Source organism: Pseudochaenichthys georgianus, chromosome 13 (assembly GCF_902827115.2).
Source record: "Pseudochaenichthys georgianus chromosome 13, fPseGeo1.2, whole genome shotgun sequence".
NCBI classification, from domain to species: domain Eukaryota; kingdom Metazoa; phylum Chordata; class Actinopteri; order Perciformes; family Channichthyidae; genus Pseudochaenichthys; species Pseudochaenichthys georgianus.
In genome coordinates, this window is record NC_047515.1 from 8,833,759 (window position 1) to 8,859,416 (window position 25,658).

The following is a 25,658-nucleotide window of genomic DNA, read 5'->3' on the forward strand; positions in this document are numbered from 1 at the left end:
CAGACTACAAAGTATAAATCCACGAATTAATCATTAAGATAGCTGGAAGAATATAAAGTCATATAAATAAACCCCAGCTTTACCAAGAGCAACATTAAAGTGATTAACACAGTTATGCATCAATAATTACAATACAACAATATCATGTATGAGTCTGAAATGGGCCATAGGCTACTGCATGATAAATGCTTTTCCTTTTTGTTCTTAATAATTATATGATAATATTTTTTACTTTTACTTAATATCTGAGTATTTCTTCCATCTCCAAATTACTCAATTGTGCAATATGCTTTCCTTGCATCGATTGCACAATTACGTCACTGCGTCAACGCCGGTGAGTGTGCGTCGGGACGGCGGGGGCACGGAACGCTGTAGGGTCGACGAATAATTGGAGATGAAGAAGATGGAAAATAAACCAGCGGTTTTAGAATTGTAGCGGTAAATTGATAATAGAACAATTATTTGTAGCCTCGCTTTAAAGCGAATGTTATATGAGGACCCTTGGAGAAAGTGCTTTAATCGCAGTGAGGTAGCGAATGTAGGGAGAGCTGGGGAGGGCTGTAGCTGCTGGTTTTTTTTGGAGAGGGAAAACAACATGGCTGCGGTGGAGCTCGAATGGATCCCAGAAACACTGTACAACACGGCTATCTCGGCTGTGGTGGACAACTACAGCCGGTCAAGAAGGGACATACGGTCGCTCCCAGAAAATATACAGTTCGATGTATATTATAAGGTACGTTAAGATTTACAAAGAGGCTTAGGCATATGACACCTCACACTCGTACAGGCTGTACGAGTTTGTGTAATCAGCAGCTACCATTGCTACTTACGTTAGCTTACGTTACATTACGATAGAGTTACCCTAGTTTCTGCAGAAGGGACAATATGTGTTTGTTGGTTAGGCGAACTAATGTTAACCGTTAGCTTACTCAGCCTTACAATGTCCAAAAATACAGTATATCTCGTATGAATATCTGTATGATAAACGTTGTTGACAATGAAGCCATGAACGCCATCGATCCTGTAGCTAGTTTATGACACCAGCGAGCCATCCTGTAGCCATACATGAATTGTGGCAATGTTGTCATGTACATAAAAAAGGTAAAAGTTAGTTAAAAATGAATGTGGACCACAACAAAACCATAAATAATCTACTAAAAAAAAACACAGCGTCAGTTGTTACAATATATCTCAGTCTGTTCAGGTCAGATATGAATTTGCCACAGACAACAACCTCTAAACAGCAACAAAACCATGATTTTGGCCCCAACGACATTTAATTAAATGCCACATTGCAATTGAGAATATAAAAACGACATTATCATATTCAGGGCCTTAACCAGGCACCAAAACTACTCAAGGACTGTACTTAAGTACAATTGTGAGGGATTTATGAATGTTTTGCTACTTTGTACTTCTTCCCCACTACAATTCAGAGGTTTATCGTGTACTTTTACTCCACAACATTAATCTAATACCGTTTGGTTATGTTGCAGATTTGGATTAATGATGTGAAATATAATCATCAATTACATTTGATTTTAGTTACACCTGGAATAAATTCACAAGCTACCCTGCAGTATACACAGTCATTAAATGTAGCTGCACCTTTACCAGCTTTGATAGCACTTTAATGCATCGATAATTATAATCAAAACATAATATATATTTTTCTGAATGTGCCATTCTGCATAATGCTGGCTTTTACTTTTGGTAAACTAAGTATAGTAAAAGATATGAGTACTTCTTCCACCTCTGTTAATTGTTGATACAGAATTGAGTGCTGACATCAAACTGTTTATGAACTAATGCCATTGGCACTGTCATGTGATGGCACCATTAACAAACAAAAAAAGATTTTGGCAGCAGCAACAAAACGGGAAAAAAAAGGACATTTCGACAGCTGACTGAATCAAATCTTTCAGACAGCTGAAGGGTAGAATCACATTTTCCTCCTCTCCACACCTATTAACAAAACTGAAAAATAGAATATTTCTTGGTTATTTAGTGATGTATCCATTATTAACTGATGGAACCCAATATATAAAACGTCAAAAAGAAATTAGTAAGGTAAAGTTCAGTAGACATTTTACAAACCACCAGTATTTATCTGCAAGAGTGTAGGTTTATTGATGGGCATGAAAACATCCCATTCACAAGACAGGATGTCACTGTGGAATAACCCTCACATTCACTTCAAGGTTATACTTTTGATGGATTCTGAAAGTCATAAAGTTAAAATATGTACACAAAGTCATCACAGAAAATGTATTAGACATCTACAGGGGGACATTTTTATAAAGGCTATATAAACATGCCCTATTTAAAGAATGTACTTTTTTACTGTGAAACCTCTGGTTTACTTGGAGACAACACAATGTTTTAAACAACATTGCAGCTGTTTTGCAAGTGTTTCTGTCTGAACTACATTTGACCCATTTGTGTGATAGGTCTGTCACCATATGTAGACTGTAGTGGACAGTTTTGACACTGCTAGTTAAGTTTTGTTTATACTCCCTCTTTCACAAACTCCCTTTCTCTTGCTCAGACACTCACCATTTCTAAACAGTCGCTTTCTGTCATCCCTTCAAATCTAGCACTCTGTCCTGTTTGACATGTGTTCCTTGTTTAACGCACAGACACACCCTAAATGTCCAAGTATTGGAATGATCAGATGAGATGAAGACAAACATTTGAAAAAGCCCATATGTGGGCCCTCTTGACTTAAGTTGTTTTCTGTTACTCTTCTCATGCACTGATTCCCTGAAGTTGAACAGCCAAACTGAGTCATTCCACTCACTGGTGGGCTCCACTGCAGATTCAACATGCTGAAACAGTGAAAAATGTGCAGACTAATGCCAGCAGTGCTGGAAAACGATAGCCTGGTGTCGGCCACCAGCCGGCCATCGCTTAGTTTGTCAGGGCATTAATGGAGAACTTGGAAACCATTTTTGACAGATATACATTGGATATGATAAATATACTAGTTGTATTGTTTTAAATGCTCTGAAACTCACTCAATAGTATACTGTTTCATGCTTATATTGTTTTATGCCACAAACGTGGTTATTAAAAACCGGTTAACATGATATGGAGAACAAATGACCTTCCTTGATAAATTGGCTGCTTGTAAAGCAGTATGACTTTATCTGTGGATTGGGCTGAAATTAAAAAAATGTCCACATAATCTCATATGACTCTTATGTAGACCCACGACTGAAACTAGCTGTGTTCCCAGATAGACCCCAGCACACAGAGCCACAGAATATATCTAGTTCCAACTCAGTGCATTGTGATGACAGGCTAGACATCAGCAATTTTTTTGTTTAAACTCCTGATCAGCAGAGAGCATTTTCTAAAGCATCCCCTAAAATACACCCGTAATAGAGACCAGAGAACTTTGACATAGAGATGCCATCACACTGCTGGTCACTCATACGAGGACTTTGCTTTTTAACACAACCAATATTGTGTGTTTGCGTGTACCCAGCTGTTCTGGCTTTTCCTTATAATCAGACATTGGCTCATATCTGTGACTACCTCGGATGCCAACCAAGCAGCGGAGCAACTCTGTCCGCCCATTTAGTTTCCGTAACTATCATACACAGTACAGGCTGCATCAAATATGCTTAGAGTGAAAAGTTAGACAGAAACTTCAACATTGTAGTTACAGATCTCTCAGTTTTTCTGCACATTAGTATTCCAAACAGTTATTAACTTTAGACTGATCATTTTGCAGCTAATGGAAGAGTTGACATCTGAACTTTTGTCAGTGAGTGAACCACCTTATTCCTCAATCTGTATGTCTGTGTCTTTCAGCTTTACCAGCAGGGCCGGCTCTGCCAGCTGGGAGGAGAGTTCTGTGAGCTGGAGGTGTTTGCTAAAGTTCTGCGAGCTTCAGACAAAAGGTGAGAAAATCATGGGACTATGTAAGAGGTGCCAAAAAAGTTGAAACATAGACCCATCAGTTATCTTAAAAACGCTTGAAGACTAGTCCCTTCCACAGTTGTTCATCAGAGCGGTTTATGCTGTATGTGCTGAAAACTGCATTATTTAATAGTGAATATGGTTGAATATTCTTAGCCTGATGTATTTATTTAGTTAACTCACCGCCACCAAATATGTTTTGTATAAATAATTAAGCCAAACATGTACTGCATACCCTTTTAAATTTAAACTTCACCTTAGGAAAACGATTTGAAAATTAGGCGAATGCTTCTAACCCTCTGCTTGGTAAAATGAAACTCCTTAGGTGAAGCTACGTTATTGATGTTCTTTCTACAATGTTATTTGTGTGTTGTTGCTTTTACCCTTGATTGATGGGCTTAATGAGAAATGATAGTAGAAGCTATGTTATTCACTGATTAGCAAGGTGTTGTGACGTTTAAACTACTGAGTTTTTTTTATTAGTAAAGGCTTATATGCCTTTTACAGTTATGCCTTTGGCTGACATGTTCCATCTCTTTGTCCTACCCACTGCAGACACCTCCTGCACCACTGCTTTCAAGCGCTAATGGACCACGGTGTGAAAGTGGCCTCGGTTCTGGCGAACTCCTTCAGCCGCCGCTGCTCCTACATCGCAGAGTCTGACGCCCATGTCAAAGAGAAGGCCATCCAGTTCGGCTTTGTGCTCGGTATGGGAAAACATTTTCACACAACTGTTCCTTTATCTCTCAATAAGCCATTTGTTCCTCAAACTGATATTATCGTAGGGTTAGCTCATTGGAAAAAAAAATAGGGATGAGAGTTGGGCCAAATCTTAGCCAGCATTTCATCCATCCATCCATCTTCTCCCGCTTATCCGTGGTCGGGTAGCAGTTCCAGCAGAGAGCCCCAAACTTTCTTTTCCCTGGCGACATCAACCAGCTCTGACTGGGGGATCCCAAGGCGCTCCCAGGCCAGCGAAGAGATATAATCCCTCCACCTGGTCCTAGGTCTACCCCTTGGTCTCTTCCCAGCTGGACGTGCCTGGAACACCTCCCTAGGGAGGCGCCCAGGTGGCATCCTAACTAGGTGCCCGAACCACCTCAACTGGCTCCTTTCGACACGAAGGAGGAGCGGTTCAACTCCGAGTCCCTCCCAGATGACTGAACTTCTCACCTTATTCCTAAGGGAGACACCAGCCACCCTGCGGAGAAAACCCATCTCGGCCGCTTGTATCCAGCATTTCATAATTATTTAAAATAGCTTAAATGGTCTTATTATAACACATGTAATACTACTATGGATGTACTATTAAGTAGAATAGATTAGGGATGGCACAAGAACTGTTATTTCCACACCAAGTCAATGCCCAAACTTTGAAAACATGCTGGTACTGCAGTAGGTAACACAAGTACCAAAGGTAACAGGGGATTGGGACTAAGGGAGGCTGTGACTTCGAATCAGGGGATAGCAGGTTCGAGTCCCACTGCAGTCAGCATGTCGTTGTGTCCCTGGGCAAGACACTTCACCCTAAATTTCTCCTGTGGGGATTGTCCACAGTACTGAATACATAAGTATACGTAAGTAGTGTGAGTACGTAAGTCGCTTTGGATAAAAGTATCTAACAAACGACATGTAATGTAAAAGAGTCCTTTTCATTGGGTTAAAATCAGATAAGAACGCTAACATTTATATTATAGTTATCGGTCCTAAAAAAAGACAAATGTTTGCAATTGTTTGCCCTGGAGCGCAAATCTCCTTGAAAAATGCCGTTTGCTGTCGGCTATTTCCATTTTGTTCATCAACACACTTGGACGTAGTGTTAATTTCGTCAGCTATTTTTTAATTTAGTTTTAGTCTTAGTCCTGTGTTAAATTTCCTTTTTAGTTTTAGTCATATTTAGTCACCTTCATCCTGTTTTTATTTAGTCAAGTTTTAGTCGACTAAAAGTCTGAGCATTTTAGTCTTATTTTAGTCGACTAAAACAGTAAACATTTTAGTCAAGATTTAGTCGACTAAAAGTCTGAGCATTTTAGTCTTATTTTAGTCATCAGATTATATAGAACATTTCAGTCAAACTAGTCTAGCCAAAACCAATAATTTGTCATTTTAGTATATAAATAAATAAGATTATCTTGTCCTTATTTGATGAAAAACACAGGTTAAATGATTAAGAAAGCAGCTTTGCAGAGAGTATCTGGTCAGGTTTGTGGTGGTTATACCAGCTGTGTTATGGCCACATTGCTTCCCTTCTGATGAAACAATGCATTCGCTTTTTTCTCCGCCTCATTGTAGCAAAAATGGGCCCAAATATCACATCGTTTATTTCTCCCAAGCAGTGGTGGCTTTAGACTTTTTCGTTGTCAGACATTTTGACGGACAGGATCGTAACATTTCCGTCATAATCCATTATTATCCGTCGAGTGCACAATGTATCACTCACTCGCGCTGACGGGGGGGTATTCGGTTAACGCGACCACTGCTCCTAAGCCCTGTTGTTGCCATTTTATTTTCTGTTAAATAAGGTGAGTTAGACCCGAGTCTTCCTGACAGTTCATATTGTGCCGCTGCCCGGTGTAATTCAAATGTACCACCGCGCGCAGCACAGAAACAGCTGCTGCTCTGCCGCAGCACCGGAATGGAACTGCTGGGAGAAAAACTGACTATCAGAGATTTAACGTTATCTTTGATAATATTTCGTCTCCTCATTTTTCGTCAACGAAAGTAAAGAGAGATTTTGTCATAGTTATTATTTAGTAAACTACATTTTCGTCTCGTCACTTTTCGTCAACGATATTGCATGATGATTTCGTTACAGTTATTGTTTACTGCCGTCGGTGCCGTCTCGTCATCGTCTCGTTTTCGTCATGGAAAAAAAGGGCGTTGACGAACATATTTCGTCATAGTTTTAGTCAACGAAATTAACACTACTTGGACGTCACTATTTCATCAATAAACCCACGATGACCAATCCGATTTTAACCAACACAAATCCATGTGAAATCATAAAGAGTATGGCTAGTTATTATTAGATTTAAGTTTTTGCAGAAACGGAAGCGGCTATTGATATTCAGTGAAGATTAGTTTTGGTTAAATATAAAGTATAACGTCATCGTGATGTGTTCAAATGTCATCTTATTAGATTTAGATCATTTTGCCCAAACGTATTAAATAATCGTTGTTTAAATAACACGTTTTTAAAGGAAATGGTAAATTGTTAAGAAAATAGAATTATGACCTGTTAAGCCATCTAGGAAGAAAGTGTATTTAAACAAAACAAAGTAGGACTTCTACATTTCTGGTATTGTGACATACATAGAATAGACACTCATCCCCAAAAAATACGTGTAAAAGTGCAACACCAGAAATAATTGTTGGCTCTTATCCAAGAAAGGTACTCCAGGCCAAGCCTCTTGTCCTCGCTTGTTGAGCAGTTGCTTGAAACTGCTTTCCACAGATAAGACAGTTTCACATCTTCTCACACTTTAATATAACCTTAGGTAAACACTGGATGTTTGTTAGTGTTAGAACGCTTTGGATGAGCTCCTACATAAGGTTCTACAGATATGTTGCTTCTACACACAGTTGGGGTGGAGATTTGTTATGAATAGAATTTGTATTTATGTATTTTCAAAAAAGATATGTTTTACCCACCAGTTAGATGCTAAATCTATTTCCCTCTGACCCTAGACAGCTCTATTAATCTGATTAATCCAATCTGATTTTAGGTGGCTTCTTGTCGGATGCTGGCTGGTATGGAGATGCAGAGAAAGTGTTTTTGTCGTGCCTGCAGCTGTGCACGCTCCAGAGTGAAGTCCTCCACTGCTTCAGGGCTGTAGAATGCTGTGTCAGGTCAGTGTGAAAAAACCTATTGTCGCCAGAGTTGACGGAATAGTTTTTTTTGTGTGCTTGAAATTGTAAGGGTCTCATTCCATGACACCAAATCAATAATGCAGAATAAATATGCAATATGTTCGTAAATCGTGTTTAATACAGTCTTATGAACCCAAAATTAACACATTTGCCATGTTTTAATTCCACTAAAAATATCAAAAGGATGCCGAATAATTGACATGATGATACAAATGAGTAAAAACTCTTTATTAATGCTTTGGCCAGGTGTGTCTACAGACACTTTTAAAATGCTTGTTTTCTGAATGAACATTGGAATGATCAGGCTAATCTAAGCTACCGTTGTAGTTCATCCACACTCATGGCATGTGAAAAAGGAGTAGCTATTTTATCTGTTATACCATAGAAAGTGAATTGTTTGTACACATACATTTATAAGCATCAATTTGGCCCGGTTTCTGCACAAATTTAAGGTTCTGTAGAGCCCTGGCTGCCATTTCCCATATCCAACAACCCGTCAGTATGTCAGTGAAAACCATAGAAATGGAGGAGAATCTCTCCACTGATTGGCTTTTACAAGCTAACATTAAGAATTAGCATTATTTGCTTCACCCGGCGTGAATGCTTCTATCTTTGCATTGACCTTAACAAATGTTAACTTGTCCGTTGTGAACGCACCATTACATTTCCAATAAAGTAAAAAGAGTTTGAATAATGCCATTACCACAAACAAAAATATTTTTTGATCACTGACAGAAAGTTAAAGTCTCCTCAAAAATGGTTGTTCTGTATCGGTGGTTGGACAGTCACACCTGAGATTGTTATTACCGTTTCCTCTGTTGTCTACACAGGCTCCTTCATGTCCGTAATGGCAACTGTAAGTACCACCTGGGGGAGGAGACCTTCAAGCTCGCTCAATCCTACATGGACAAACTCGCCAAACATGGCCACCAGGCCAACAAGGCAGCGCTGTACGGCGAGCTGTGTGCCTTGCTCTTCGCCAAAAGCCACTATGATGAGGTAGGTCTGAACACCAGTGACTAGGGTTGGGTACCGAGAACCGGTTCCGGTTCGGAACCGGTTCCAACATTTCGATTCCAACGGCATCATTTAGAAATGTGAATTTCGGTTCCGCTTTTCGATTCCTGAGGAAAAGTTTCTCGCCGCTCTCCGTAGCCTACTGCAGCGGGGCGGGAAATGTAGCGTTGTATCTACATTTCCTACAATGTAACCTGAGACCAGGGCCGGCCCGTCGCACTGGCATTATAAATGTTCGCCTAGGGCGCCAGATCTGTGGAGGCGCTGCGCTGACAGCTCTGGGAGAAAAAATAAATGTTTTGACCGTTGGTGCTCATCCTAATTTTCGGCCTTGATGTAACAACATTCATAATTAAGTAAATGTAACACCCTTTTCATTCCGGTTACACTTTTCATTTGCCCTGTACGATGGGCGCTGCAAGTGATGAAAATGGGGGATGTTGGCTTATCTGGCAACCGCAGCTCACAGCCAAAGTGCGCGTGAGCGAGGGAGAAAGGGAGGGTGCACTGGAACCGGCGCTGTTGTTATTAGCATCTGGTGCTAGCTGTGCTAACGGAAGAAGAAGATATTTCTACAATGATGTGGAGGGAGAGTCCTCTCCAGTCAGACTAAGAGGCTGATAACTTCAGTTCAGTGAGGTAAAGGACTCTTTGAGTGTTTAGATAGTTCACTTTAGTCTAAGTTATCTCAGTGGGTCTCAAACGTTTTGATCACAATTTATGTAAACACATATTTCCAAGGCACTCTTTTATAATTATTGGGATAAAACAGGTTTGAAATCATTCCAATGTATACTATCGGACAGTAAACCAGAAATATCGTTTTAAACTGGAGAGATACAAAAATATGCATAAATAAAATAGTAAAATAAGATATGAATGAACAACAAAAATAAAATGCGTTACATGTAGGCTATTTGTTATTTAATTATTAAAATGTAAACCGATCTTTTTCATATGGGTGTTTAGAGTTGTACCCCCTAGATCTAGTCTCTAGTAATTCTGCGTGTGCACCAGATTGAAGCATTTTACTTCAAAATGTTCAAACATTTCTTCCCGGTATGCCTGAGAAGGCAGATATGCTTGTTTTTCTCAACAAGAACTGTTTTTAAAAGTTGGACTGTTGCACTGTTGTAGCTTCAGTGGTTATCAGGTTAAAGTTACATAGCAGTGAATATAAACAGACTGATTAATGTGAATATTACTTTAAACTAACCTGTATAAAAGTTTCTCGAATAAATGTGATTTTTTTTGGTGGAAGAAGCATGTATCATTTTTTTACCATGCCCCTCAAAGAATCGGAATCGAGAACCGTTAAGAACCGGAATCGAAAAGTAGAATCGGAATCGTGGAAATTCAAACGATACCCAACCCTACCAGTGACTGAACAATTTGTATTATCTATATTATGTATCATTTAGAGCTGCACAATTTGGAAAGAAATTACTTAATGTGATTATATTGACTGATTTTGGTATTTAGATATAATAAGCATTATTTAAGGAAACAGTATAATTGAAAATACATTAAAATAATATATTTTTAAGTGGTTTTAGAGTTTCTAGTTTTTTGAAAAGGAGTTTTTTTCAGGACAAATATTTTGTATTCATGCATTCATTTGAATGTATTAAACAGGGTTCGTACGGTCATTTAAAACCTGGAAAAGTCATGGAAATTCTAAATGCAAATTCCAGGCCCTGGAAAAGTTATGGAAAACAATATTTTTCCCAACGTTTTGGAAAAGTCATGGAAATGTAACTAAAGTTGAGTCAAATATAATTTACATTTTATCTAATCGCCAAAATAATCTGCGGTCGCGAGCTGTTATGTGCCATCATGACGCGCATGGTGTTATCTTTTAATAATATGAAGTGCGAGCTGTGTGCTCGAGTCTTCTTGCCTGTCGGGCAGCTTTGCTGCTCCGGGATGAGGGTCAGCTACATTATCTACGGTGTGTTCGTTAACTGTGCGGAGTCACTGTGGCCAGGGCTCGAGCTTAAGGACGTCCCGTCGTCCCGGGGCCGAAAAAAATAGTGTCGGGGAGGATAAAAAATTATTTTGGGACGAATTTGGGACGAGAGTTAAAATAAAAATATCCTGCTAACTCTACTACAAACGGCGATGAAAATGAAACCGACTGCACGTTTTGTGTAGCACAGTTATTAAACCTACTTGTCAACATAAACACCATGATAAACACACACGCACAAAACATTCAGAAACCCGCGAAATACACACACATGTAGCCACTGCTGTGCCGCTGGCTGTCAGCCAGTCGCCCAGCTGGCTGTGCCTGCGAATTCCTGGTCCGCAAATTCGCGCTCTCTATGGTCTAGCCAGATTAATATAATATGGCTCTGGGTCTAGCTATGTACTGAGTGTGTGTATTTCGCGGGTTGAGTGATGTACAATGACAATGGCATCCCGTGGAGGAATTCTGAAATGTTTTACCGTTACATCACAAAAACGCACAGCAGAACCAGACCCTGGAGAGCCGGCCTCTTTATTTACTTACTCCTCTTCATCCTCTATGAGTAATAAGGCTGAGATGAGAACCCTCCATCGTATTTAGTCCTTAGCAATATGCTGCGCCTCTCCCCATGTAGGGATGGGTACCGAGCCCCGGTATTAAACGGGCCCCGGGCCGGAATTATTAAAGACAGTGGTAACGTTAAACTCCGACGTTATCATACTTTTTATCGGTACAGGAGACATTTAAAAAATATGTCATATGTATTATTGCTACATACACATTATATCGCAGTTTTAGTTTCACCAACTCCGTTTCTAATATGCAATAAGACTAAAACATGCGTCTATGACAGGGGTGCCCAACCAGTCGATCGCGGGGAGATTCCCAGTCGATCGCGAGATGTGTCTAAAAATAGAACAACAATATTCAGTTTTATCGTTAATGTTCTATAACATAATCTTCCTGTGCCAGAATAATGCACTTGAACGCATCAAAGCTTTGTGATTGGCCGGAGTGACCCCATGTGTCGGGGCGTGACTTGTGGGCAGTGGGCACTAGTTCGCTGATGTTGTCCGTGTCAACAGGAGTGACAGTCCGCACACACACAAGACCGCAATGGCAGAAGCAAAAAAGCCCCAAATATATCATTTTCACTCCGAGTGGGAGGATGATTATTTTTGTATCTATTCCAATTCATAGTCCATCTGTCTCATCTGCAATGCGAGCGTGGCTTTATCGAAGAAGGGTAATTTAGGAGCGGCATTTCAAAACAGTGCACAAATGCTACGAGACGGAATTCCCTCCTAATTCTGCCCCTAGCTCCAAAAGGGGAGGGGCCTGAGAGGACAGCTAAATGCACAGCAGTCTATTTTCACCAGGCCCAACAACAAGAGCAAGGCTGCTACCAGAGCATCTTAACGTGTCAGTCACGTTCTTGCGAAACACATGACGTCTTTCAAAGACGGCGAAGTTGTGAAAGAAGCATTCCTGGAGGCTGCTGACGTGCTTTTGGGGGACAGTAAAAATAACAGTACCATTTCAACAGGTTTTTGATATAATAAAAACTCAAGTTAGATACCGTTATTAATCAGCTGTAAGTTTTAGTTTGTTTGAACTTATTCATTATAAGTATTGTACAAAATGGTATAAGAATGCAAACATTAAGATCTGTTCTGTTTAAATTGATTATAGTCTATTATCAATTCAGGTTAAGAAACTAGTGTTGCTTGCATCCTATTTTAAAAGGCATTTATTTTTATACTCGACTAAAATGCAACAAAAAAAGGGTTTGATTCTATTAATTTTGTCTTTTTTATTGCACTTTGGCAGCAGATTCCTGTGTAGCTTCAGATCTGAGTTGTCTTATTAGTAAGCCTAATTTATACTTTTGTGGCAACACTATTTTTATATAATGGCAAAGAAAGGGTTCAGAGTCTTTTCTTTTTTCCCTGTGTCATATGTGGCAGCACTGTTCAATGCTTCTTGAAAACATTACCCACTGTAGTATGTGACGTGTGGATAAACGCCAACTCTGTATCAACAACACTGTTGTGTAACTTCAGTAAAATACTTGTATGTGTGTAGATTAGAAAGAGGTAAGATAAAGGATCTGCAGTATTTTATGAAGTATTAATCGTACGAAGGTCAGTTTTATACAAGTAGAAGTGTGTATTTACCTGGTAGTAGGCTGTCAGTAATGGCTATGCCTCTCTATTTGGACTGGTAGATCTCGGCAGACTGGCTACTTTAAAAGTAGCTCTCGGTTCAAAAAAGGTTGGGCACCCCTGGTCTATGATGTATTTTCGAGCTTTCCAATCCAGATGAGATCTCTCTGTCCCGTCTATGTGCGAGGGGGCGGGGCAGTTTGTAAAGGTCTCCTGACTTTGTTACAGACTGTCATCCTGGTTAGTGGTTACTCTGGGTTCTGTCTTCAGGACAGTGTTGGATTTTTTTTGATAATTGGATGGGACTTGATTGGATTCAATATTAGAGTAATTTTCTCGTTTGTGTTTGTTTAAATATATTTGGCCTTTGTTTATGTGATTGAATGATTTACTAAAATAAAAAGGTTGATGAATTATCATCTAATGCTTTGTATGATGTTTTATTTATGTTAAAGGTCACTTTGAATGATTTTAACTAATGATAATGTAGGGAAAAAAAGAAAAGAATTCGGGACGGTCCACATTAATTTCGGGACGGCTTGGATTGTATTTCGGGACGGTTCCGGGAGGATGGGGAAAAAAGTTAGTCGAGAGCCCTGACTGTGGCACAGACTGAGCCGCTGGTGAACAGCTCTTAGAACGGGCCGTTCAGGTGTTCAGAGCAGAGCTCCCTGTCGGAGCGGCAGAGCGTGATGTGAACTGAAAAGTTTTTCTGTCTCAATATTATTTAAGGAATCGTTGAGCTAGCTAGCTAGCTAGCATACATTGTCACTATCTGCTAACGTTAGCTTTAGCCTTCGTTTTCTAATAGTTTTTTTCATAGGCTATAAACAGGTGGTATAAGTATAGATATTATACTAGAGTAAAAGTAGACGTACTCAGATCTTGTACTTAATAAAAGTATAGTACTCAGATCTTGTACTTGAGTAAAAGTAGAAGTACTCATTACATTACATTACATTGCATTTAGCTGACGCTTTTATCCAAAGCGACTTACAATAAGTGCGTTCGACCAACAAAATACAAACTTGAAGAAAACAGAATCATATAAGTACATCAGGCTTCATAGAGCAAAAACATTTCAAGTGCTACTCAACTGGCTTTAGATAAGCCAGCCCTTTATTAGTATATAAGTGCTTTGTTAATAGTTCTATCGCTCGAAGTGGAGTCGAAAGAGATGAGTTTTCAGTCTGCGCCGGAAGGTGTGTAAGCTATCTGCTGTCCTGATGTCAATGGGGAGCTCATTCCACCATTTTAGAGCCAGGATAGCAAACCCAAGTGTTTTTGCTGATGGGAACTTGGGTCCCCTTCGCAGCGATGGTGCAGCGAGCCGTTTGGTTGATGCAGAGCGGAGTGCACGTGCTGGGGTGTACGGTTTAACCATGTCCTGGATGTAGGAAGGGCCAGATCCATTCGCAGCATGGTACACAAGTAATATTGTCTTGAAGTGGATTCTAGCAGTTATCGGAAGCCAGTGAAGGCAGCGGAGGAGCGGCGTGGTGTGGGAGAATTTAGGAAGGTTGAAGACCAGACGAGCCGCTGCATTCTGGATGAGCTGCAGAGGTCGGATGGCACATGCAGGTAGACCAGCCAGGAGGGAGTTGCAGTAGTCTAGGCGTGAGATGACGAGAGCCTGGACCAGAACCTGCGTCGCTTTCTGGGTTAGCCTTGGACGCATCCTCCTGATGTTGTAAAGCGTGTATCTGCAGCAGCGGGTTGTAGCAGCGATGTTTGCAGTGAAGGACAGGTTGTTATCTAGGGTCAGACCCAGATTCCTTGCAGTCTGAGTCGGGGAAACAACAGAGGTGCCAATGTTGATTGTTAGGTCAAGAGTGGGACAATCTTTTCCCGGAAGGAAAAGCAGTTCAGTCTTGTCAAGGTTGAGCTTGAGGTGATGATCAGACATCCACTGAGAGATGTCAGGTAGACAAGCAGAGATGCGTGCGACGACCTGGGTCTCTGAGCGGGGAAAGGACAGAATTAATTGGGTGTAGTCAGCGTAGCAGTGGTATGAAAAACCATGCGGGCTAATGACTGATCCGAGCGAGTTTGTGTACAAGGAGAAGAGGAGGGGACCAAGAACAGAGCCCTGAGGGACCCCTGTAGTTAATTGACAAGGGTCGGACTCTGACCCTCTCCAAGTAACCCTGTAGGTGCGGTCTTTGAGGTATGAGGTGAGGAGGGAAAGTGCAGAGCCTGAAACTCCAAGTTCTTGGAGAGTGCGAAGGAGGATCTGATGGTTCATCGTGTCGAATGCAGCAGACAGGTCCAAAAGGATGATGACAGAGGAGAGGGAGGCTGCTTTAGCAGTGTGCAGTTCCTCAGTGACAGCAAGGAGGGCAGTTTATGTGGAGTGACCTGCCTTGAAACCAGACTGGTGCGGATCCAGAAGGTTGTTCTGATGGAGATAACAGGAGAGTTGTCTAAAGACAGCGCGTTCAAGTGTTTTAGACAGGAACGGGAAGAGAGAGACAGGCCTGTAGTTTATAACATCTGACGGGTTGAGAGTGGGCTTCTTTAGGAGAGGGTTTACTCTTGCCTCCTTGAGACTGTTTGGAAAGTGACCAGAAGTTAGAGAAGTGTTGATGAAATGGGTGAGAAACGGTAGAATATCAGGAGCGATAGTCTGAAGGAGGTTTGAAGGGATAGGGTCCAGAGGACAGGTGGTAGGGCGGGCAGAGGTAATGAGGGTGAGAACCTCACTTGGAGAGAGAGGGGGAAAGGAGGTTAGTGTGTGGGTGAAAGGAGGGTCTGGTGACCCAGCGGTGAGTAGAGGTGAGTCAGAAAAAGAAGAGCGAATATCATCAACCTTTTTTTCAAAGTGGTTAACAAAGTCGCTTGACAGAAGTGAGGAGGGGGGAGGGGCTTTGGGAGGGTCCAGGAGGGAGGAGAAGATGGAGAATAGTTTTTGGGGATTGGAATAGGAAGATTGGATCTTATCTTGAAAGAAAGTGCTTTTTGCCTGAGAGATCAAAGCAGAGAAAGAGGAGAGGAGAGCCTGATAGGTTAGGAGGTCGTTACGGTGTTTGGATTTTCCACCATTTCCGCTCTGCTGCCCTAAGGACGGTTCTATTAGCACGCAGTGCGTCATTTAGCCAGGGAGCAGGAGGGGACTGACGAGCCTGCCGAGATGTGAGAGGACAGAGAGAGTCCAGAGAGGATGAGAGAGGAGAGTTTCTGCAGCAGAGTTTGGAGGCAGCAATTGGAACGAGTCAGAGGAAGGAAGGGCTGAGAGCACCGATGAGGCAAAGGTAGAGGGGGAGAGGGAACGAAGGTTACGGCAGACAGGTGCAGGATGAGAAGAGATGAGTTTGTTATGTTTGGAAAGGGGTAGAGATCTTGTACTTGAGTAAAAGTAGAAGTCTACTCAGATCTTGTACTTGAGTAAAAGTAGAAGTACCAGAGTGTAGGAATACTCTGTTACAGTAAAAGTTCCACATTCAAAATGTTCCTCAAGTGAAAGTAGAAAAGTATTCATCAACATATAGTGAAAGTAGCAACAGTAAAAATAGTCCTTGTGCAGATTGGTCCATTTCAGAATAATATTATGATATGTTTTATAATGATTGATCATGAAAGTGTTCTCAAAGCTGGTAAAGGTGCAGCTAGTTTGAATGACTTTGTATTCTGCAGGGTAGCTTGTGAATTTACTCCAGGTGGAACTAAAGTCTGATTTAACACTTGATTATATTTCACATCATTCATCCAGATCTGTAAAGTAACTAAAGGTATTAAATACATGTAGTGCAGTAGAAGTACACCATGTACCTCTGAACTGTAGTGCAGTAGAAGTACACCATGTACCTCTGAACTGTAGTGAGTAGAAGTACACCATGTACCTCTGAACTGTAGTGAGTAGAAGTACACCATGTACCTCTGAACTGTAGAGGAGTAGAAGTACACCATGTACCTCTGAACTGTAGTGAGTAGAAGTACACCATGTACCTCTGAACTGTAGAGGAGTAGAAGTACACCATGTACCTCTGAACTGTAGTGAGTAGAAGTACACCATGTACCTCTGAACTGTAGAGAGTAGAAGTACACAGTAGCAAAACATTGAAATGCTTAAATAAAGTACAAGTATCTCTAAATTGTACCCACGTATAGTACTTGTTGAGCTTATGAACTTAGTTACTTTACACCAGTGGCTATACAGATAGAAAGACTAAGCCTTGCACAGAGGCATGAAAATACATTTTCAAAATGCTCAACAGTGCTACCAGAATGATAAACTGACTGCTACACAATTAAAATAAATGCTTTTATATATGGCGTTTCTGTTATTATTACCTGCTGCTTTAGTTGTTCTGACTGCTAAAATCCTCTTATTCCTCATTTTAAAGCCGATATTCCGTGGGGTCGGGGGCTCGGATCCTTGTCACCTTTTTCATACCTGATGAGTTTGCATCCCTGACTACAGTTGCTTCAGCGAGTAGAAGCTAGTAAGCCTACTATTTGATTTGTTTTAGATAGGCACACCATGTTTCATATGCAGACCTGATTTTCCTGTTCCATGTTAAAAGAAACCATTTTCAGTGGTCATTTTTTTTTGGTCATGGAAAATGAGGTAAAGGTCATTGAGAAGTCATGGAAAAGTCATTAAAAATCATTGGTGAAAAAGTGCATGAACCCTGATTAAACCTGCAGAATACTGTTGTAGTCTAGGATATCTCTGCAGCACCGCAACTTAAACAGGCCCTATTGTGCTTTTTGGGGTTGTCTCTTTCCTGTAGTGTTATATATTTTGTTGTGGATGTAAATGGTTTGCAAAGGCTAAAATCCCTGTGTTCCCTACCGAGGGAGTTTCTCTCCCCCCCCCCACACACACACACACACACACACACACACACACACACACACACACACACACACACACACACACACACACACACACACACACACACACACACACACACACACACACACACACACACACACACACACACACACACACACACACACACACACACACACACACACACACACACACATATACCCATATTGCCATTTCGATATATAAATAAAATGATAATTAGTTGTGCAGCCCTTATATTATTGACACTAAAGGAACTGTTTCATGGCGTCAGTTTAATGATTTCAACTGACTTGCTACATGTTCTTCCTGATTTTTCCAGGCATACCGGTGGTGTATAGAGGCCATGAAGGAAATCACTCCTGGGCTGCCTGCCAAAGTAGTGGTTGATGTCCTCCGGCAAGCTTCTAAGGTTTGTTGTGTTTGTTTAGATTACAAGTTTCTATTGAGTTAGTATTTGGGTTTCTGTGTTTTTGCAGAAAGTATCTAGAGAGCAGCTTTCTTCATAGTGTGACGTTTGTCTTTCCGCTGCAGGCCTGTGTGGTGAAGAGAGAGTTCAGGAAAGCCGAGCAGCTGATCAAACATGCAGTGTTTCTAGCGAGGTAACCTGCTGTGTCCTCTAAAGCCTAAACATTATTATTTTCATTTGTTATCATTGATTCTGACGGAATGTTTTGTGTCCTGCAGAGAACATTTTGGCCACAAGCACCCCAAATACTCCGACACGCTTCTAGATTACGGATTTTACTTATTAAACGTAGACAACATATGCCAATCAGTTGCTATATACCAGGTACGTGGAAGGATTAGCAACATGAATGTTTGCGTGTTATCTATATTTAATAAATGCCCTTTCTTTTTGTGCAAATCCCAGACGGCGCTGGACATCCGACAGTCTGTGTTTGGGGGGAAGAACATCCACGTTGCCACCGCCCATGAAGACCTCGCCTACTCCTCATATGTGCACCAGTATAGCTCTGGGAAATTTGACAACGCACTGTGAGTACAATAAATCTTACAATCTCACGACTGTTTCTAAACCAGCCAGCTCATTACATTAGACATTAGCTCCCTTAGAAATGTAGCACTTTGGCATTACACATACTGTGCTGCTCTGTTTTAAACTCACTGTACGGATATATGTTGTGTTGCTTCATGCTTTGGCAAGTGCCATCATTGTGTATATCAAAAAGCAATGATCATTTGAATGTGGGGTGTAACAAAGCAGGGTTTTCATTAGCCGGTAATTAGCGATTTTTAGCTGGTGAAATGTATTAAAAACCGGTAAATTCAAAATGTCCGGTAATAATTAGGGATGCTCCGATCATTATCGGCCGATATTCACTCTTAATACAGGGTGTCCGCGGGGTCTTAAAAAGTATTAAAAGTTGATAAATCAATTTAGCGAAAATTAAGGCTATTAAAAAGTATTAAACGGCATTTTCCAAGGTATTAAGAAGGTCCACAGCAACGACAACATGAAACACCCTTTAATTTACTGAAACAACATGTCGGGAAACCCCCTCAAGGTGGCCCCATGCATAGCGTGCCATAAAATGCTGGGGGGGGGGGGTGTTTATCTGCTGGTGGACTACCTGAGAGATATACAGCAGGAGAACACGCCGTCCACCGCGGAGAATAAACAGAAGGACAACCATGCTCCGGGATCTTCTTCGCTGCTTTTGGTGTACAGAAGCAACAAAGCAGCATACTGCATTAAACCTGACCTTCACAGAGAGGTTGAAGTTCATGTGGAGAGGAGGCTTCAGTAGTCTGTCTGCACTCTGTTTAGTTGTGCTATCTTACAATCAATATAGTAAATGTGAGGTAAAGTGTCGCCAATGTAACCGGTTAGAACTCGAAGTTGCGATGATGTCTTAAAATCTATGGAAAGGGTCTTAAAAAAGGTCTTAAAAGGTATTAAATTTGACTTCAGGATTCCTGCATGTACCCTGTAATAGTTTGATCGGTGCTCTCTATAAAGGCCGATCAGGAGAACTGGATCTGATCGATATGGATAAACGCAGTGAAGTATAACCGGACGCGAGAGAGAGATCAGATCAGCTGCTGAGTCTGACGGAGACACGCAGCTCTGCATGATCACCTGAAGCCCCGCCCACTGTTTAGCGAGCTGCATGAGAAACTGACGGGCTGTCAGGAGAGAGAGAGAGAGGGAGGGAGAGGGGAAAAGAGAGGATCCGTTTCTAACGTGTTATTAATTATTCAAAGTTAATGTTTAGTTTGTTTGAATGTAAAAATGATGTTTGTTGTTTGTGGAATCATTTATTGAAAAATGAATCTGAACTTTTCGATCTGTTACGATTTATAAACTGCAGCAATATAAAAATGACTCCCATTAACTGAGTTTTAAACATCAGCATATCCGGTCCTAGTCCGGTAATTACCTGCTAACGGAAACTTTGCTACACAATTCTTATTATTATTGAAACATGTTTGGTAAGTTTCAAATTTGTCCGGTAAAATTAATTCTTTCCGGACATTTGACCGGCAAGAAAAAATCCTAGCGGAAATCCTGTAACAAAGATGATGTCAAAATGGCATGGATAGTGGTGTTTTTCTTGTATTTGTTCATTGAAGCTAGTACACTATCTTGTTTCCAAAGGCCCTGTTTTAAAATTGGGTAAGGCTTTGACCTCTAACCCTGGTTTAAGGTTCCAAACAACTTCCACCAGGGGAAATACTTGACTTTCTTGGAAGTGTTTATCCTGAATCCAGCCAAATCTGAGTTGCCTGTTGACATGTATTTGTCTCTCAGATTTCATGCAGAACGTGCCATAGACATCATAACTCACATTCTTCCCGAGGACCATCTGCTGCTGGCCTCCTCCAAAAGAGTCAAAGGTAAAGCAAGTTTTGCAGACATGCTGGCCCTCTGCCCACTGTGCTGAGGGTTAGAGGCGAATGGCAGAAGAGGATCATGAGATGCTTTTTTCGTCTAATTTAAAAAATGTTTAACTATACAAATTACATTTTTTATTTAAACAACTCTTCAAAGAATCAAATAAAACTACACCTAAAAGTAGTGAGTCATTGCTACGAATCTCTTTTTATCAGTTGAATGGTAAAAAATACATAAGCTCTGAGGGAGCCATGAGTCAGCCATTGAATTAGTTTGAATGCGGATTATGCATGCAGTCCAGTGACAGTCATCACCACGGAGATATTGCTTAATAGTTTATTCTGAATTATTTTAGTTCACTTATTCCACAGTTCACTTTAACATAATCAAACAAAGTTCTCTCATTGATAAACATGTTTCCCTCGGCTGGGCCAGATGATTTGGCGTGCGTATTGAGTAAATACCATGAATGTCACAATACCAGAAATGTTGATGTCAAAACAAATGAGGTGAAATTCCACGATTCCGAAACACAGTAAAAGGAATTGTTATTCAACATAAACTCCTTTTTGGAAGAAAGTTAAGGTCATAAGTTCCTTTCCAATATCTATTCAATATTGTTCTGACTGTCAACTTAAGAGACAAAAAGATAACATTTGAACACATTAGGATAATTATATACTTAACCTTAGCCCATTTAACACGTTTTAAGTCGGTAGCCCCTCTGACAGCTATGGTTAACTTCAAAATGTTCTTATTTATTATTATATTATTTTAATGCGCCGTCTCAAGTCCCCCCAACATACAATACTTACTTTGGAAAACTACTTTGTTACTTTTGTTTGAAAAACATATAGCAATGTTTAAAAACTTTTTACTGGTATTACTGGTTCTCCTGAGCCCTTAGTTGCCGCTTAAAAGCCAATGAGAACAGTAAAGGGATGATTAATCTGAAATGTAAAAATGAACTTTGCGCACCAAACCCTAACACGACGCTGTGGCTCCGCTGTTAAACCCTGGGCAGAAGTCTGATCTCTGCTTCCTCATCTTCTTTTTCCCTCAGCTCTGATTCTGGAGGAAATCGCCATCGACTGCCACAATAAGGAGACAGAGGAGCGCCTCCTTCAAGAGGCTCATGACCTTCATCTGTCCTCCCTGCAGCTGGCCAAGAAGGCCTTTGGAGAGTTCAACGTCCAGACCGCCAAACACTACGGCAACCTGGGACGACTCTACCAGTCCATGAGGAAGTTCAAGGTAGGAGGAACGTGTGCATAGAACAATTAATTATTAAGGTAACATGAAACCAGAGGTCGCGTTAACCGAATATTTTCCGTCTATGACGGATTTTTTCTAACAATGACGGAAAAATCTGAAAGCAGTCCGTCATTTTGACGGATTAGAACACAACTCGGAACAGCGCCAAAATGTCCACCAGCGGCCCACATTATATTACATTACTTAGTGGCCAGGTAAACTGAGGGCGATCAACTGTACTCTACTGTAGTCTGTAACTATTAGTCATTCACACCCCTGTCCAGTTGGTGGCGAGTGTGTGTATATTAAGTAGCTATTGTCTAGTCTTGTTTTTGACCTTTGATTACCTCGTTGTTTAACCGGCTTTAGCAATCGCAAAATGTCACGGCAGCTGATCGTCGGAAGCTTTTTTAATAAACCCAGTAATTGTGATGGTGTGGATAAACGAGGTGAAAAAAGAGGGATTGATGCGGTGGAGGATGAAGGACCAGCCAGTAAGACTAAAACAGACAGCGGCAGAGGGGCAAGCAAGTGGCAAGGAGTTGAAGCGGGAGTACCGGGTTCAGTGGGAGCAAGAGTTTAAGTGGCTGAGGAGGGAAGATGGCACAATGTTCTGCGACATCTGTAGAAAAGCTAAGATGAGTAACGGATTTGTCCGAGGGTGCACGACGATGCAGAAATCAGCGTTCAGGCTCCAGCAGGTCAATTGAGTTGTTCTTGTAAATGTTTTGTTCATATTTTGATTGTAATTGTCTCATTTAAAACGATGGCATTGTTCATACTTGCCTGTTTAGGCACAATGGTCGCGGTGTTTTTAGCGGCCTCTGCTGTCAGTGCAGGATAAATCATTCATGTTCGTGTTGACATGTGACCACACGATCGGTGTCTCTGTTCATCTTTTTTTTTCTCCATGCCCTTTTAAAGTTCTGTATGAATCATAAAAAAAAAAGAATGAATGAGCATTTGCTGCTCAGTACCCAAACATACATGTTAAATATATCTCATCTCATCATTATAACATGAAAATAAAATGACGGGTAATAATGGATTATGACGGAAATTTTACGATCCTGTCCGTCAAAATGACAGACAACGAAAAAGTCTAACGCAACCACTGCATGAAACTAACTGAAAATAGCTCAACGGTTCTTCTAATTTCTGATTTTTCAAGGGGCGTTATCAAGCTCACAGATTAGTCTTTTCACTAGTGACAGTCTTCTGTATAAAATTACCCATTCGTGTTTTCCTGTTGAGCTACAATTGAGAGTGAATGATGTGCAATAACCAACTTTGGAATACATAATGGACACATTTGGATGACGAAATATCGGTTTTAGACAAATCGTGGAAATCCTTGTTGCACATTACAAGTACTGAGAATGTCATCCCCCATAATTTACATTGGGCGCATTCACACCGCAGTACTTTTCCCACAAAGGTTCATGAGAACTTAGTTCATGAGAACTCTTTAGTTCTCATGAACTAAAGAGTTCGCATGAACTAAATACAGATCGCGTTCACACCGGAAAAAGTCCCTGGGGGAGGATTAGGCAAATGAAGCCGCTGACGTCACTTCTTCTTCTTCTGCTTTGGGTTTACTGGCAGGCCGCAAACCACTTCACGGCGTATACTGCCGCCCAAAGTCCCCGGCCGGAAGTCCCCGGAGTTGGGGACTGGCTTCAGGAGAAGCTGCTGGGAGTCCCAGCAGCTTCTACTGAAGCCTTCCGAGTAAATCGCCAGAACGCCGACACCTCCTCATCTCCACCGCTCCCATGTTTTATTTTGTGTTGCCATAAATTAGTCTCTCTGCGTTTGTGCGCCGGGCTAATGCTAATGCTAATAATGCTAATGCGAGGATAATAAATCTCGCTAATGCGAGGATAATAAATCTTGATGATCTTTGAAATGCCACAATTAAAAGGAAGTATGATTTTGAAGGAATCAAAACCTGCTTGAATTTCAATATGGGTTTTGTTTTAAGATATGACTGTGGAAAACTCAAAGCAGGTGTGTGTTCATTCATGTAATCAGGAGGCGGAGGAGATGCACATCAAAGCCATCCAGATCAAGGAGCAGCTTCTGGGCCATGAGGACTACGAAGTGGCTCTGTCTGTGGGTCACCTGGCCTCCCTCTACAACTACGACATGAACCAGTACGACGACGCAGAGCGGCTCTACCTGCGCTCCATCGCTATCGGTCAGACAGGGAGGGGGTTTTCCTTTCTTTTTGGGGTGTGTTATATAGGTTATGCATGTACATGGTCTGTAAAGGCTTAAGACCCCCCCCTGCCGCCTGAAAACACCTCCGTCCGACTCCTGAGTTCACTTCTGTAACATAGTGACATCACTATGTAACACTCACGCATCTATTGGCTAGCGCTTCAACACATTGTTAGTGATAGGCTAAGGGGCGGGACAGCTCTAAGCAGTTGACCAGTCACAACAGATCAGGCTAGCTAACCAATCAGCAGACTGGGCTCTGGTTTCAGACAGAGGGTGAAAAGAGGTGCTGCAGCACAGGCAGTATGAGAAAAAGAAAGAGCTTTTTGAACATTAAAGCATGGAGACATGTCCCAGTAGAGACACTACATACAAATATGAACCTTCACATTAGCATAATAGGGCCCCTTTAAGGTTATCCCCGACGAGGACTAAGTTTGTTATAAACTAGTTTTTATTTGCGGTAGAAGTGTGTTACTAATAATTGATGGATTGTTAATAATTATTTATGATTATTTTCACTTCACAGGTAGAGGCACAAAATACAAATATGAACCTGAATATTTGCATAATATATCCTCTTTAAATACTAGTCCAACCAATGATGAACATTTTGTACGTCTTCGTTTTGGATGATTTTTGAATTATTTAACAGCTTTTATTTTGTTCTAAGTGCCAAAATACTTCTCACTCTTTCATGATGTTCTTTATCCCTGCTGTCCTTGTATGGAAGCTTCTGCCTCTGAATGCTGACATGTGTTGTTTAAGCACTTCTATTAGAAACGAGCTGTATGAAGGAAGTCCATTTACCATTTCTCCTGTTCTATCACAGGTAAGAAGCTGTTTGGAGAGGGCTACAGTGGGCTGGAGTACGACTACAGAGGCCTGATCAAACTCTACAACTCAGTGGGAAACTACGAGAAGGTGTTTGAATACCACAACGTACTGTCCAACTGGAACAGGCTGAGGGACCGGCAGTTTGCCGTGGCAGACGCCCTGGAGGATGTCAACACTACGCCCCAGCAGACCCAGGAGGTGGTACAAGCTTTCCTATTGGCCCAGAGCATGGGCCCCACCCGGCCCTGTCTCGGCTGATTCCACGAAGAAAATTGAAAGACATGTGGGCTTAAGCCTGATGAGGACACTTACTGAGCCCAAATGTGTTGGGTTCAGTAGTAATGCACAGAAAATTCAAGCATCACCGGCGAGTCGGTTGGCTTTACGGTCACTGCAGCTGCTAGTACACACACACACACACACACACACACACACACACACACACACACACACACACACACACACACACACACACACACACACACACACACACACACACACACACACACACACACACACACACTTAGTCATGGAATAAAAACGTAGAGAAGACACTGTTATCAAACCTCATCGACATTCACAAAAACCAACCAAGATGCAACTCCAGGCTGGAAGCAGCGTCACCCCACAGAGCAGACTGTTGCGTTACTCCGAGAGAAAGAGGAAATCGAGAAAAAGAAGGAAACCTCAAGCATCCTGTAAGGGTGATCTCTTCTCTCGTCT

General features: G+C 41.3%; 1 protein-coding gene across 1 annotated transcript; it reads left to right on the plus strand.

Moving 5' to 3' along the window:
- Positions 1 to 341: 341 nt before the first annotated feature.
- Positions 342 to 25,433, plus strand: appbp2 (amyloid beta precursor protein (cytoplasmic tail) binding protein 2). Its single transcript, XM_034097801.2, has 13 exons — positions 342 to 733; positions 3,820 to 3,908; positions 4,483 to 4,634; positions 7,653 to 7,776; positions 8,628 to 8,796; positions 18,087 to 18,176; positions 18,299 to 18,366; positions 18,452 to 18,557; positions 18,639 to 18,763; positions 20,541 to 20,626; positions 21,688 to 21,878; positions 23,910 to 24,075; positions 24,931 to 25,433. The coding sequence occupies exons 1-13, from the start codon at positions 485 to 487 to the stop codon at positions 25,191 to 25,193; spliced, it is 1,878 nt and encodes a 625-aa protein (XP_033953692.1). The 5' UTR covers positions 342 to 484; the 3' UTR covers positions 25,194 to 25,433.
- Positions 25,434 to 25,658: the final 225 nt, after the last annotated feature.